This window comes from Branchiostoma belcheri, unplaced genomic scaffold (assembly GCF_001625305.1).
Source record: "Branchiostoma belcheri isolate BF01 breed outbred unplaced genomic scaffold, Haploidv18h27 scaffold18, whole genome shotgun sequence".
NCBI lineage: Eukaryota > Metazoa > Chordata > Leptocardii > Amphioxiformes > Branchiostomatidae > Branchiostoma > Branchiostoma belcheri.
In genome coordinates, this window is record NW_017803268.1 from 3,390,385 (window position 1) to 3,407,356 (window position 16,972).

The 16,972-nt window shown below is 39.8% G+C and overlaps 1 protein-coding gene across 7 annotated transcripts in view; it reads right to left on the reverse strand.

The window, feature by feature from the left end:
* The window catches only part of LOC109467448 (epidermal growth factor receptor kinase substrate 8-like), a 16,401-nt gene extending 6,625 nt beyond the window's left edge, over window positions 1-9,776 (reverse strand). For 4 of the 7 annotated variants that reach the window (XM_019765434.1, XM_019765432.1, XM_019765437.1 and 1 more), the window contains exons 1-7: window positions 9,632-9,773; window positions 8,038-8,165; window positions 3,011-3,069; window positions 2,648-2,715; window positions 1,635-2,513; window positions 1,299-1,396; window positions 250-450 (exon numbers count right to left, since the gene is read on the reverse strand). In XM_019765434.1, the coding sequence (XP_019620993.1) occupies window positions 250-450; window positions 1,299-1,396; window positions 1,635-2,513; window positions 2,648-2,715; window positions 3,011-3,069; window positions 8,038-8,141 (1,409 nt within the window). In that variant the 5' untranslated portion in view covers window positions 8,142-8,165; window positions 9,632-9,773. Of the gene's footprint in view, window positions 1-249; window positions 451-1,298; window positions 1,397-1,634; window positions 2,514-2,647; window positions 2,716-3,010; window positions 3,070-8,037; window positions 8,166-9,631 lie in introns of those variants that run through there. The other 3 variants (XM_019765433.1, XM_019765438.1, XM_019765435.1) reach the window with 3 other exon arrangements.
* Between the last annotated feature and the right edge of the window lie 7,196 nt (window positions 9,777-16,972).

Genomic DNA, 16,972 nt, shown 5'->3' on the forward strand with positions numbered 1-16,972 from the left:
CTAACACGAAGAATGGTTCCCACCTAAAGCTTTATCGAACAGTCGCTCTGGTCTTCCTCAGTAGACTGACCCAGTTATAGGCTTGTCACCTGGCTTCTCTGTCTCACTGGGTCAGTTTAGTGAGGAAGACCGGAGGAACTGGTCGAAAGCTCTAGCTAGTGATGAGTACCATTCTTTGTGTTGGATCCAAAGTTTTTAAGGTTAAACACAATACTATGCAATACAGTACAATGCTATACAACACAATACCTGGGTGTTGTCCATGCTGGTCCGAGTGACCTCCAAAAGGTGACGTCCTCTGTGATGGTGGCGGAGGGGATGAGTCTGACGGCGTCTAACGTCAGCAGGGGCGATACCACCTGGCGGGGGAGGTCAGGGTCCGGACACGTCTGCACCACTCGCCGTAACATCCCGAACAACATGTGGATCAGCTCCGCTGCATTGGGGTTCCTGAAAGGCCAAAGGAATGTCACTCTACTAATGGCTGCATATCGCGAGCAAGGTAGGATGTAGTTCGGTTATTAGCCAGCCGAATGAAGGAGAACTTGCACTTCTTGTTCCGCCGCTCAGAACCTTTCAGCGTGCCACTAGGTTCTCTTCCAGTTCTCATCAATACACCGTCAACATACCTGTCTCCAAGTCATTTTACAACAACAGCTTTCCCCGGACTGCAAAATTATGGAACTCTCTTCCAAACAGCTGCTTTCCGTCCGATTACAATCCACAAAGCTTCAAAACAAAGGTCCACCGCCATCTCCTGACATAACTACATTATACACACTTAAGTACCTTTAGCTTTATGCCTAGAAGTGGCCAAAAAAATCGCCTTGCATTGAGCGACTCCGTTAAAAAAAGGGGGAGGTTCGGTCTTGTTTGGCTGGTGGTTGGCTAATATTCGGGAGTAGGTCAACAGCGTTCGTGGCGTGTTCGCTTAAATTCGATTCGGCTTATTTAGAAAGGTATTTTCGCTACTTTGGTTGGATGGTGGTCGGGGTAGGTTCTGAATGTATGACAGGAGCTTAGTCGCAAACAAGGTCATCTGTAATGCTTAGGTCACATTTCCAGGCCGGGGCCCGGCCGGGCTGTTTGTATGAACGAAAAATCAACAATTCTTATCAGGAATATACACAAATTGTACTCATGATTATGTTTTAAACTTTTTTTGTGCTCTGTTGTCTTTTGTACCATACTTTTCGTTCCATAAGACTGCCCGGCCGGGCCCCGGTTTGGAAATGTGACCTCAGCATAAATGGGAGACTGTTGTGGAAAGTAATCAGGGCTGTGTGTTTGTGACTTACCTGATGTAGGCTCTGACGCGAGTCGCTAGGTTAAAAGCGTACTTAAACTTTCCCAGGACGTCAGCATAGTCATGGGTGTTGGGGGCCGGGGTCATGGGCTGAAAAAAAGGAAAGAAATGATTGAATTATCCATTCATAATCGACAACCCTTCGGCCTTGGCATGCGTAATGCTCTTGCACATTTAGGAAGCAAAAAACTGTTATTTCTTACAATGCATGTAATTGTCTTCCAGGTGCCCTTTCGGATCTTTGCACTTCACCAACATGCCAATGGGACTATATATTGCACCTTTACATTATAATGTCAGGTACAAACAGACTATAAATAGTACTCACAGGTGGAGGGGCCACATATTGGACCTGTCCTTTCTTCCCCCGTTTCCTCTTCTTGCTCCTCCCCCTGCCGTACGGTCCGGCCTCTGGGCGCGGCATGTAGAACATCTGGTCCAGATCTAGCGAGAACGCCTCGATCTCATCGATGACGTGATTCAAAATGTCGACGTAACGGTCGGTCAGGAACTCGTCCTTGGTCTTGGCCTTTGGCGCGGAGTCCAGGTGCACCACGTTTACAATCTCTTTGTTCGCGTCGTCATAGTAACGGTACTGGTGGGTCACGTCCTGCACGGGGATTGGTGGTTCGGCGGCGACGTAGGGTTGCGACACGGCGGACACCGGCGGCCCGAAACTCTTTGAAACGTAGCTGGTCTCCGTGGGACGAGAGGGCGGGTAGTAGGGGATGATGGCTGCGGGAGGACCAGCGATGGTGAGCGGGGGGAGGTCATCATCCCGTACGGATGGAGCGCGGGGTTGGATCGCTGGCAGGGAGTTCCGTAGAGGCGCCATATCGTACCCATTCAAGTCAGGCCTGTCCATGACTTTAGATATCTCGTTGTTGAGGACGTCTGAGGGATATTCGTCGCACTGGAAGACGAAGAGCTCTTCCTTCCTGGAGTCCGGGCTCTGGTACACCAGGAGGAACAGGTCCGACAGACTGCCCGGCCCGCGCTGGGAACGGTTCATCTGGATGAACCTGGGATCGAGATTCTCTAACAGTTCTCCCGTTCCCTGGTCCACGAGTCTGACGTCATCGCCGACGTCAAGAACGGCGTCCTGGATCCAGAGTTCTCCGCGCGCCTCCATGCGGTCCAGGCGAAGAAGTGCATCTTGAACGGATTCTTCCTCTTTGCCTCGGTCGACAGGAATGGTCATTAAATGCTGAGGAGACAGAGAAGAAAATGTGCATCTTCATTCACCAAAAATAGCACTTTCATTCTCGTCCAGAATTGTGGTCAATCGGAACAAAACAAACAAACAAACAAATAAACAGAGATGAGATGTGTATACCATACCTTGACAGGATACTGAGTAGACCTTGTCAGTTGACTATCCCCATATGTCGCCATTTGTTTTCTACGCTCTATAAATGCATAAAGCAACACAAAGTCATTTAAACAAAAGAGTCAGCCCACACGAGGTACTATTACACTCAGTATGTGGCACCACCACAAAATACCAGAATGTAAACAAACATGGTTGACAGCTGTGTTTCCAGCTTTTAAACACACTTGTATGTCCTATTATGACACCTTCACATCCTGAATGGCACTTATTTACAATGGAGTAGGGTTGCCTCAACTTTATTTGTAAAGAAATGACAAGAATATTGTCTTTTGTATCGTTCTAATGTTACGTAATGCAGCTTTAACACTTACCGTAAACATCCCTCGCGCCTCTACCTTCTGATATCATACCTATAGAGTCACGGCGTCCCCTGTAGATAACAAATAAAGCCGACTTAATCATAGCAACATCCATCATAACATTACATTGTCATTATATTTTGTCAACGTCAAGACACAGGCGTAGAATTTTCAGCAAAATCAACTCAACAACTAGAAAGGCCGACATTTGCTTGGGAGGCAAATACAGTATATTTCAGTCCATCTCCCTCCCACGTAAAAGTGGACTATTTTGGTATAGACTGAAATATAAAAACATGTAGTTCCCGCGGACAGAATTAATTATATATTGGGAAATACCATTTTGTACACATTCTCAAGGTCAAATGTACGGCTTAACCGGTATTGAGAGTGTGAACCAAGCGTCACTAATCTACTTATACTTAAACCACAGATAACACAGGATTGAGGTGAAATATCCAGTTTCATATTATCTAGTCAATACTGACAATGAAAATGAAAGCTACACAACCGTCAAGCGGCGTCGTCTGGATGACAAAAATACAATACCTCCAAAAGATGATTACCCAGGGGGGCGTAGCCCCAAAACAAACAAAAAGATACCCAATGAGATAGTTCATTTTCGTAGCTGACTTTAGAAACATTATAAAAAAAAACGAAGAAACAAACAGGTAGACATCGCACATAAACAACGTATGTGTACTCACACAGGTAGAATATAGCAAGATTTTCAGTTATGTAAAGTTCTGTAGCTTATAAGCTTACTTTGTTGCAACGTGACAACTATCACCTGAAGTCAGGTCATTGGCACTGTACCGCACGCCAAATTACTACAGGTCAACTAACAGCAAGCCTGAAGTTAATGAAGTATAACATTCACTACTGCAAAATCACTTGGGCAAATGCTAACACACACTTTCAAAGTAGAATACGCACATGTCAGCCTTTGAAAGACGAATAGAGGTGAAGGGATAGTACAATTCCAAGTGTTTAAACGTACATAAATCAAAATTGCCCTGTCCAACTGACACCTTTACTGTAAATATCTTCATATCTGCGTACGAATACGCAAACTTTGTGCCACTCGATTCATAAAATAATCAGATTAAGATACTAGGAGACCCTCTTCCTTATATCCTTCAAAAAATAGGAATAAAACACAACAATGTTATGGTGAAAAGAAATCCCCTACCTTCTACGTTGCAATTGTGTAGATAATGTCACTGCACCCACGTTGGTTTTTCTTTCATCCACAAAAACACCGCACGGAACACAAGTACACGCCCAAGCAGGTATACAGAACACCGTCCACCCTAGACCGTCTATAAAGAGATCTCAAGGTCCATGGAAGTTTAAGAAAGACGCAGCGTTCCTCGTAAACACAGAGGCGTCGGGCACATTCCCTTCATACCAGAGCGTACCCGCCTAGCTTGACCCGACCCTTAAACCCCTCACGGTAACCTCAGAAAGTTGTCGGACCAGTTCGGCTCATCAGAGCTGCGATCTACACACCCCAGTAAGGCCATGATGGTTTGACTATATGGATGACATCCACGCGTGCATGGAGTTTTGTTAAAAAAGTTTTTACCATAGTTAGGGAGGCCAAAAACTGGCAAAGTGAAAGCTGTATGATAGCCTGCTGTGAATAGCTCTTGTTGGATCGTGTGGCGTAGGGGCAGAGTGCGCGACTCGGAACCTAGAGGTCCCGGGTTCGAGTCCTGACATGCCACCGATCTTGTGCCCTTGGGAAAGGCTCTTTACACGACTTTCCTCACTTAACTCAGGTGAAAATGAGTACTGTCCTGTCATGTATTTGTCCCCTGTGTTGGTGTCGGCATTAATATAAGTTGATAAAACTTAAGTGTGCCGTCACCACGTCTGGTGATTACATGTTGGAATAAATAAATAAATAAAAAAACAATAGCTCTTATGTAGGTTAATAGGCAGTGAAAATTTCTTAGACCTGCGATGTTGAGAAGGACCAATTTATTGACACTGAAAATAGGGAAAATTGCAAAATTGCTCTAAAGAATAGCATCAAACTTCACCAGTAGTGTAAATAGTACAAAGTAGCTGCAGGGTGAGCAAATATATGCCGTAAATTGAAAAAAAGAAAAAAAATGCTAATTACAGTATGTCGTAGAATTCCAAAATATTCCAAAGAAAAAGAAAAATATGTGAAGAAATGAAATGAAGGATGTATTATTCCCCATATGTGTGTTTAGTCATTTGTTCAACCTTCATGACCACGTAGATTCATAATTATAATGAAGACATCTTTTTTTGCGAAACCTTTTTATTTGCACGCTCGCATCAGTTTTGGGGTTCCAAGAGCATGTCAACCATATAATCAAATCAACATGCCTTGACCTTAAGTATGCCTTGAAAAGGCAAACATGCCATGTTTTCATTATACAGACAAAAAATCCATACCGTACTATTTTAAAATCAGTACAGTGTGCAACAAAATCTTACCATGTATGAAAACCTGTAACTGAAGTACAACTAGTCTTCCGTATAACTATCCAATAAGATAAATAAACAGCTTAGTGTTTATCCAGCGAAGTCAAATGGTATCGTCTGAACTCTGACTCCGACTACACACTGTGATGATTGAACTTACTGATCTAGAAATGATAAGAAGGTCATTACCTACTGTATAATTCAGAATTGTTACAACGAAAAAAAATTCATCGAGCGCGTCCAAAGAAACATTTGTTTTTGTAACATGTGCACATTATGTCGAAGCAAAACGTATATTGAATATGAGAGATATTTCTGTTCATCATTCAATGTAGGCATTGTTGACGTGGCACTAACTAAACAAGATAGGAATCCTTTGATCCAAGTTGATATACGCTGAGCCTCTTCTTAAGGGCATCCAATGCAACTTCAGGGCGGCAAAACTGGATTTTCAATCAAATGGAAGTTTAATTTTCTGGCCATTATTTTAATGTAGTATACTAGTAAGCTGTATCAATCCTATCTCATAGCATACTGATATCTGTGAGTCAAAAATGCGATGTCGTTGACAGAAAACGGTTGTATCGTAGGCTGTTTCTAGATATTTATGGGTGGTAATAAAAAGACCAAAATAAAAAGACCCCTCATATAGCTTGTTTCTGGGCTATTGCAAATGCTGTAAGTATTAAATCATAATGAAAATGTGTTAAGAGATGGTAGTTGATGTCAATATCAGACAGATTTCCTCGTCCAGAACAATTTTGTTTTGCCACTATTAAAATAGAGTGATGTACCTGTTGCGATTATGTCGACCACATCAAGTGTAATTAATACAGATACTGTACAGGAAATAGCTGTGGGTGTGGTGACACCATATTGTATGACGTAAAATAATAAGATGATATTTAGATCATCGTTTGGAATGTTATCTTTTGAAGCAATATCAGCTTTTATTTTTAGGTCATTATCACGACAAGTTGCATAATTGCTATATAGTGCACAATTCAGTATTTAAGAAGATACTTTCTTGCTAGAATGGTACGTTAATATAACCAAACAATATATAGACCGTTGCACCAAATGTCTATATTTACCATAAATCATTTAGGGCTACCAAAACTACCAAGGAAAACAGTCTGCTTATAGTGATTCCTCGTTTGACATTGATAACTATACTTAATACTGATACAAATAGATAAGTACCTTTTCATAAGAGCTATTATAGATAAGCTATCCCATCCATTGAATAGTGCTTTAATGGTCATGCCATTTTTAGTAATTTTAGTATTGGTTATCAATTATTAGTGAGACGCTATTCATTCCAGGATCATAAATTGAATATCATGCTTTACGTACTTATGACGCGATCAAATAACTATAAGGCCAGGGGAAAAGGGGTAATTATACTATAAGATGACAGGGCGATGATGTATTATCGAGTGCCAGTGAACACCTTCCAAGAATTGACCAAATGACCTGGAAGTAACACCAACTCTACATAACATTTGTCTAAATGTATTGCCCACAAGGAGTTGACTATATACTGTATATCCATATTTTCATGCCAAGAATCAACGAATTATTCTTATTTACTTGATATTTGTGAACATTTGTGTTGAAATTTGAATCTACAGGGCATTAGTATAGTGATCATGATATCAGGAAAGATATCATCTGAGATAAAGGAACATAAATTATTCATAGGAAGAAAAGAATACTAACTTAGGAGGAGATCGGTATCTAAAGAAAAGAATTTGTCTTATGGGGGGAATTTTTCTAGATGCCTAGATGCCTAGTATGCATAGTAATCCAACTTGATAACATGTTATTATTTGAGCACGTAGATGTACATAATCATTATAACTTTATACTTAGTGATGCCACATATGATATTGGATCAAGGCCAAGTAATGTCATTTAAATGACATTTGGCCTGAACAGGACTGTACTAAAGGGGACATGTGGGGACGGCTTTTGTGTGTTATTTGGAAAGGTTAGACTACATGTATGACTCATGACTTGGGTATTTTCAGAATGCGGGGTGACATTCTGTGGCAAGAGATCTAAGATTGAAAAACCAAGACATTGCGGTTTCTGCAAAGACATGGCATTTTGCTTTCATTGTAGAGCTTTTTTTCCGAAGCCTCAATAGAGACATCTGTGGACGATTTTAGATATACCTTCCCATTTGAACCTCTTAGAATACTCAAGCAGGTTAAGGAGGTTCTCCACCTCCTTGGAATGCTCAAATATCTCGTACAACTGGTTATTGGGGAGCCTTAGACTCCATGGAGTGGCTGTCAACACATGGTTATAGTATAGGGCCAGAGAAAAAATGTATAGAGCCAATGTTACTAAAAGCATTGCCATTACAGTTGCCTGATGTTTTACAGTTAACATCCACAGGTAGCAAGTCCCAGTTACCTTCAAGTAGAGGTCGGTGGAGAAGATTGTGTGACCTTTCAGATATATGCCCCTTTTTCTGTCACACTCACTGCCAACAGAAAACGGGACATATGCTAGAAAGGTTCTTCTCCACCGACCTCTGCTTGAAGAGTACCCCCAGTGGCACTTACCGAATCGGGCCAGAAAACTCCAGGTCCGCCTCGGATTGGAGCTCGTCCAAAACCGGCCTGTTTAGATACTCGTCGTAATAGACGGACGAGTCGTCATTCGTCATATCCGGTTCCGCTAGTCTACACACCTAGTGCATGATGGGAAGTCAGTATTATGATATAGCATGTAATAACACACTTTGTCGTGGAATGATGAATGCTAGATATGATGTTTTGCGTAACACTTTTCTTACTTCAAATACAACAGATTTCAAGAGACTCGATGCTACAGACAGACTTGAATATATAATTAAATGCTATAACGTTACAAAAACAGGTGAATATGTAAAAGACATATATTAATTGTAGCTATATAATAAGTGGATTATAATAGAAAAACTCAAGTTATTTTTGCATGCAACTAAGATACGTTGTCAAATTTAAAACTGATTGTTTGATGGTTGGGTCATTGGATAAATGGTATATGATCGAATCCTCCATTGTTTATTTCTGTAAATAGCTAGCCTATGATGTCGTGTTTGTAAAAGAACACCCCATGAAAGATGGTAGCTATAATACTAATAGATATAAAGTATGTCAGGATCTAGGATGCAAAGTGTTGCTCAGTGTTGCCCCCCCCCCCTTGTAAAATAAAAACATGGCCACCAATAGAACTATGTTGACAGCTAACTGAAGGAACTGGCAATGTGTGATTGATGCGACACCTTTTCTGCACGCGACTGTGGCATCATTAATAATGCAAACTAAGCAAACGACGTCACTTCTCATTTTGTATACAGGAATTCCGAGGACAATTCACAATACAATATGGTATTCACCGGGATAGCATAATGAACGCATCAAAATAACCATACCTTACAGACGTTATTTCATGCTTAATGATATATGTGAGGACCACCTAAGAAATAGAAGTTGTAGAATGACGGCCTTGTCATAGTAAATTGATGATGATTCTCATGCGAAAATTGATGGTACTACAGTGGTAATATTGGGTGTTACCAGTTTCTGCTGCCATATCTAATAATATATATAAGTATAATATATTTGATATATATATATATATTTTTTCAAGCATAGAGTCTAATTATGTCGTAATGTCGTAATTACCAATATTTTAAAGAAAAAGAGGCATTTCCTAGGAGGCACAGACAACGGATAGTTTCATTGTAGATAAACAATTATTGCCGTGGCCTTCTTGGGTGTGCTCTGGGTACACCTGTGCAACAGATCTGAAGACGCCAACTTACAACATACAATTCGCGTAATCACACGTAGTTGACGTTTCAAAGATAACAAAATACGTGCAAGCGATCAAAGATTGTTAAAGGTAGATCTAGTATAATGATCAGTTGGCCGGCGTCCAGTCATTACAAACCATGTTGAATGAATCAAAATGTGGACCCCTCCCTTCTGAGTCAAATTCCTGAAAGGTTGCGCGTATTGTGCTCGTAATTACAGTGCACACCGCAAAATTGGCTTGGTAAACACCGTGGACCAGTGACACGGACCTACTCAGATTATCAGTTGCCACGGCGACAACCTATCAACTGTCTTGTGCCTGTCAAGTGGACGTTGCAAGAAAATAAAAACTCACCAAATGCAAAGACGCAAACAGCAAATTTTATGGAGCAGGGCCTTGTAGCGGTGTCTTGTTAGCAGTGTCCTTAGTGTGAATATTTTAGTTCGCACACAGACATAGCCTGAACAACCGGTTTGCAGGGTTGAGCTCCATTATTGCAGACAAGGCTACGCCATCACGTGACCTTTCACTTCCGGTAGGTCAGCAGCCACCTGTGAAGTGAATAGGAAACAGTTTGAAGGAACCGCCCTACAAAAGCGAGGCTTACTCCAATCCGCACACAATTACCAATTTGGTCAAACTCAACAAAACTATAGAACACACGGATCTAGACTAGAGGTTGGAAGCGAAATTGTAACAAAATGAAATAGTGTCGGTATTCTTTGAGGCTAAAAGTTGTCAGTTGTGGGGAAACAGACTTCTAGTATGGTGGTTAGGCCACAGCAAGTAATTTTTATGGATGACATCAGCGCGCGCATTAACTTTCGCCTGGTTTTGGAAAAAAAAACAAGAAATTTTGTTGCCTTCTGACAGTGGTCACCATGCCACAAATGGGCAAAGATTCTGTTGCCATACCGGAAGATGGATGGCAGATAACTATAAAGACAGGAGACAAGGAAAGGCTTACTTTGATGCAGTGATATGTGATGCTGGCTGTGTACATGTATATGTGATGTTCCCAGTAAATCAAAACCAATGTACAACTAGAAAGGCCAATATTTGCTTTGGAGCAAATACAGCGATGGGTTCACCACATTTTACCACATGGCAGGGAAAGAATGAGAAACACAAGGGAAAACTAGAGAGGTCGACATTTGCTTGGGAGCAAATACAGCATATTTCAGTCCATCTCCCTCCCACGCAAAAGTGGACTATTCCAAACTTACCCCAGTGTAAAACTGGCAAAGATTCTCAAATAAATGAATTATATAGTAGCTATGTAATTGAGAACAAAGATGCAAGAACAAGCTCATTGAATCTCGAAAGCTTTACTAATCTTATTAAAGGTATGCAAATACTAACAATTATGAGATTTGATACATTTTGAAGGTCTTAGGCACATAAAATTGAATGCGTGGGTCATTACGCACGACTTACGTGCAATGTGACCCCAGGTAACCCGCAATGGAACACGTGTTCCATGGCCAACGGCAGATGGAACGGGCCATTCTTTAGATAGAACATGGAACGGGTATAGCACTTTTGGCCCTTTTTATGCTGCAAATAGCCATTAAAGTCCCCCAAATAAGTCATTTGGAAGTGGTGTATGCCAAATATGTGACTGCTATTCTGTAGACACATGTTCAAGGTACCCTTATACCGAATTTCAGATCATTTGGTTGTAAAACCAGGGCTCAGGATCCAAAAATCCATTTTTTGGCGAAAAATGCCCCAAAAACCTTCATAAAAATTTTTCAAAGGCATGTATCAAAAAAATGAAAAAAACGCCTGGGGGTATTGGCCCACTCTACCTCCATGCCAAATTCCATGTCATTTGGCTGAATGATGGCGGAGTTGAATCCCTTTGACTGTTTGGCAGGAGAAGGAGGAGAAGGAGGAGAAGAAACATGAGAGAACACAATATATTTCATCCATACCATGGTATGGACTGAAATATAACAATGATTTACATTGATATAACTATAATATGAAGTAAAATACAACTAAAACAACAGTTGGATAGCTATTCCCTACTTTATTGGTTAGGATTTTTAATTGCATAATGCAAACTGTTGATTTTCAAAATAAAAAAAAACGTCCATGCCCGGCATTCCAATGCTGGAGCAGGAAAGCTTGAAATACCTACCAAAACACTTGAATACAGACATACTGTCAGTATGGAAATGCTTCTGTGCAGGTGTTAATCAAGTTAAATCCCAACAGCCAATCAGCAAGAAGTATAGAGGAAAGCTGCATGCCTATTGGTTGATGCCCTGCATTCCATTGTGATGACTCATGCCCAAACGTGGTAAACAAGGCAAACTAACACAGTAATACATTTGCTATAACACAGCCAAAAAACTCAAATAAAACCATTCTAAAAGCCTGTATCACAATAATTTAAAAAACGCCTAGGGGTATTTGCCCACTGTACCTCCATACCAAATTTCAGGACCTTAGGCCCTAAAATGAAGAAGCTGAATCCATTTAAAAAATGGCAGGAGAAGGAGGAGAAGAAGGAGAAGAAACATCAGAAAAAGCAATATGGTTTCACCACACCACTTCGTGGTGTGGTGAACCCATAATGATTGAGTAAAAATTGTAGGAACCTTGTTTTTTCGGCCCGCCTTGTTTTGTTTTCGCCCGCTCGCATTAGATTTGGAGTCTGCGGAGGATGTCATCCATAAAATCTACTTGCTGTGGCCTTAGAAGAAATCTTTGTTCTGTGTAGCGGAAGAATGACGTGTCATTTCCTGTAATTGAATGAGATCAAAGTTGGGAACCGATTTTGTAGCAGAAATGGCCTTTAATTTTCGGAACGAAGTATAATCATTTTCTTCAGACTCCCTGTGAGACATAATGAGCACTTAAGGGGCAAGGTCGGCTTATGTGAACATTCTATTTGTTTTTTACCAACTCAGTTCTTTGTGAATTTCTTATCTCATCTTTCTTTTAAAAATTTGAAATAATCTACCTCCAGTGTAGCCGTCCCACTTCATCCTATTATCTATATGACTTGAAGTTCCTTGAAAATTTTTTTATTTAAAAAAAAAATTTTTTATATATTTTTCCAAACTTTATTAATATTCACAACGTTACATTAAAAAGAGATACATAGTTGACATACATGTGCAATCGTGTGGGATGATACATAAGAATCAAGGACAGTTTTTTTAAAAGGTAACGTTATCTATATATAATGATATCACATAAAATGTTCCCATTGTTCATTATGTTCTATTTCTATAATTTGGTTTAGTCTGTGCATGAAAATGCTTTTCTGTTCTATTTTAAACACGCGTCTCATTTTTCTTAACGAATACTTACTTTTGCTAATGCGGTTTTGTTGCTGCTAGAACCTCACCAAAAGCATATTTGTAAAAGGCATTGATCTCAGAATGGCACCAAACGATCCAGTCGCTAATCTTTTTTTCAAAGTAAGTTGCACATGTGATTCCTTGGCGCATGGCCATAGAGCAAAAACGCCATCTTGCGATGAATGAAATAATACCGGAGGATCATTGGTCGACCTTGATAATTGTTCCACTCCAGTGGGTCATCCATCTTGTGCCTGTCAAGTAAGCTTTGGTTGTCTGTCTGTGTACGTATGTTTTAATCTCCAAGCAGATCTTACGGTGGGGGAAGACAGTATCAAATTGGCCAGCCTGTATGAGGAAACGAATACAGGTTTAGAGGGTTTTATATTGGAGTTTAGTTTAGAGTACCAAAACACGTGATTACGAAACTCGTGTTAAAGAATAGACCACGTTTTGGAATGCAATAATACTCGTAATTCCAAGGAAACTTTAACCTAGTATGTTGACCATAATTGTTTCTTGACACAAGATATAGAAATAAAAGAGAATGTTTTTTTTGTTAGAGAATCATGTTCATCATCATCTTATGTTCTCTCAAATTCTACAACAAAGGTTTGAGAGGATATCAAGGATGAATAATCGTTGCTGGAAACGAAAACTGCCTCCCAATAAACATTTACGTTTAATAAAATAAACTTTATTGTACAGGGCACAAACTTCTGGTACACAACTACAGTTCCAATGTACCCAATACGAGAGTGCGTAGTATGAGATGAGAATGTAGTTTGAGATTAAAAAGAATGGCTTTTGCAATCAAAAGGGGCGAAAGGGGTAACGCTTTTATGCTAAACGTCCTTGCCCCCTGACCTGTTGACCTTCTTTTAAAGACACATATGCCCCAATTTGGGGCTGTTGTCTACGCAAATCTATCTTTATATAGTGGTGAAGACAACAATGTTTGATGTCATTTACCCGCAGGCTATGCGAAGAGATTAATCATCAGAAGTAGAAACGTCATCTAATTGTGTGTTCTACGTCACAGCCCAGGTAACCCAGGCTTTAAACATAGCATGGCACGGTAGGTAGATTCTCATGACGTCACTGCACCCGGAAATGCGTAGTAGTCTGTCCCAGCATGGCCTAGTTTCCAAACAAACAAAAAACAAACAAACATACAAACAGAAAAGAAATAAATGCCTTACTCTGTAAATGATGAAACATTCAAGGCCACTGACGTTAATCAGCCAAATGTTAATGCAAAATTTTAGAACAAAGAACATTCTGGAAAGTCTTTTTTAAAATGTCTTTCTATTGTGTTTTCTTACTGATAACTTATTACTCGGGGTATAAGTGGACCATTGGCATCGCAATCTGAACAGAAGGAATCATCCTTGACATATTTGAAAAAAAAATTGTAAGAAGAGCTATGATAAAACATTTAGTGTGCTAAGTAGTGTGTTCACGTTACTGTACTTGCGTATATCTAACCACACACACACCACACACACACACCACACACACACACACAGACCACACACACACACACACCACACCACACACACACACACACAAGGAACACGCACGCACAAAATACACACATAGAAATTTATACATACATAAAATATACACACACACACTTAAATTCAACTTTGACTGTAATCTGTTCACTATGTTAAGGAACAAGCCACAACATACGTTTCTTCTTCAAACAGTTTTTAATTTCTGATAGTGATTATTTCAAAATATTGTTTTAATAAATTTGTGAATATGATTAATACTGAAATATCATCAAAGATATTCGTTATCCTCAGTAAATGAGGCGATGTTTACCAAAAGTTGCAATATTGGCGATATAAATATTTGAACAAAAGCACGTATTTCATATGTATATGTACATGTTACTAGGCTATAATAAATACAGCAAATTATCACAATTACTGCAGCTATTTAAAATGATTATGGAACAATAGAGCAGACAAGTAAAAGTATTTGTAGGAATGGAGGTCAGGTGTTGGTACACATACGACACATACCTTGTTCTTCCTACATGAAAGTCATTATATTTTTGTTTGTAGCTATAGGAGACCTTACAAATAGTCCCTGTACTTTTGCTGCATCACTGATCAAGTTCTGTCTGTGTATGTTATGGTAGAAAGGTACAACAAGATATGAAATGAGATATGGCCAATGTTATATGTTTGGAGCTTGCCAAAACTTCCTACGCAAAGGCACCACATAGGTCAGTACCTGTACAGTTCCATAATATAATGAAATTTTGATGTATTTAGTTTTTTTATAAACATCTATTTTTTTACATTTGAATATTTTTTTTAATAATACCAAGGCATATGTGTATTTACTTATTACACAGCATTAGAATATCATATCTTAGGTCCAGAAAATCTAGCGAATACATTACTGCAATACTGTGATTTTTCAAAAATGTCAATTGAAACAATCAAAACATATTTTTCGATGTTAAATTCCATTCACTGCCTCCTTATCAATGTCACCAATGTGGTCACATTTCTATAAAATTCTGATACTCTTATAATGTGTAGCCAGTACATTAAATTGCAATAATCTACTACCTAGGTAAGCTGTACATATTTCATAGAACTTATTAAAGTAATAATGCACGCTCTTTGGTTTTAGTTACAAGACAGTTGATGCAAAGGCTAAGAATCGTCGTACCACCATTTAATGATGTATACCCAGAAATGATTTCAAGATCTGTAGTTATATGTCATTTTGTAGCAATGCATTACTAAATACATAATAAGAGTCACATGTAAAATACAATGTAAAATGGCATTATAGATAGTGTTTCTGATTTACATTCTTTTTCTACAGGAATATTTCATTCCAGAATTCATATGCTTCATTGGTATTTTTTTTTTACACAAAAGTACAGCAACGATATCGCAACCATATTGTTGCTATGTAGACATTTTGCCACCATCAAATGTTACGTACACTTAACATCAGACGTTAATTGATTTAACAGATCCTGACTTGAAAAAAAGTCAGGATGGTTGTTATTTATCATGAAGGCACCAATGAAGCAACCAATCAGTGTATGTTACATCTAGATAACCATGTACGAGGGGTGTTCAAAAAGTTCTCGGCCTCACCTAGAAAATAAAGGTCAAACTCCTATTCTTTGGTATAACTGTATACTATGACGTCTTAAATCACTGCACACAAAAATTCAAATTTTTGTATTCATTAATGAGCACGTGACGCCCCGTGAAAATGGGGTGGGTGAGGGCAAATCACAAAATGGCCGCAACAGCACCGTGTGCTGTGATCAAGCGTATCGATAAAAATGAAAGTCTCCTAAGGACATCCATGAAGACATGGTCAAGACACTTGGTGATGACTCCCCTTCTTATTTAAATATAAAGAACGGGGTTACTAGCTACAATCGCGGCAAGGAGAGCACAAAAGATGAACATAGGTCAGGATGCCACAAATCAGCACCACGGACAATCCAGTTGAGGCCATCCATCACAAGGTAGTGAATGACAAATGTGAGACTGTCCAACATGTAGCAGGTTCTTTGGCCTGTGTTATGACTCAGTTCACAATATTTTGTCGAACATCCTGGGGATGAACAAACTGTCTGCATGGTGGGTGCCTCGAATGTTTTTTGAACATCAGAACTTAAACAGGCTTGACATTTCAAGGAACGAATTCAGTCCAATTCATGCAGTTTCCTCAAAACATTTGTCACTCAAGATGAGCTGGGTTCACCACTTTGACCCCGAATCAAAACAACAGAGCAAACAATTGATGAAGAATTTTCCCCGCCCCCCAAAGAAGTTTTAGCGAGTTTCGTCCGTTGACAGGGTTTTTGCCTCTGTTTTCTGGGACAGTAAGGAAGTAATCATGATTGACTACATGCGAAGGGGTTAAAGCATCAACGGGGAGTACTATAAAACAGAATTACGACATTTGAGGGCAACGATCAAAGAGAAAAGGAGAAGAAAGCTCCGAGCTGGCGTGATGAAAATGCACCTGTCCACACAGCACAGGGGTCAGCGACAGCAGCAAACGAATTTGGGTTTGCAGTCTAACCCCACCCTTCCAATTCACCTGACCTAGCACCCTTGGACTTCTACCTGTTTCCTAAACTCAAGTTCCACTTACGTGGTCAACGTTTTGATGGTAATGATGACGTCATCTATGCGGTATAGGCCTATCTGAGGGGTCCAGATGCAACCTTCTTCCACAAGGGGAAAATAAAGCTGGAACATCACTGTACCAAGTGCATTGCAGTTAGAGAGGACTATATTATAAAATAGTTTTAAAAATTTTTTACTGCCCTGACGTTTTCTAGGTGAGGCCGAGAACTTTTTGAACACCCCTCGTATCC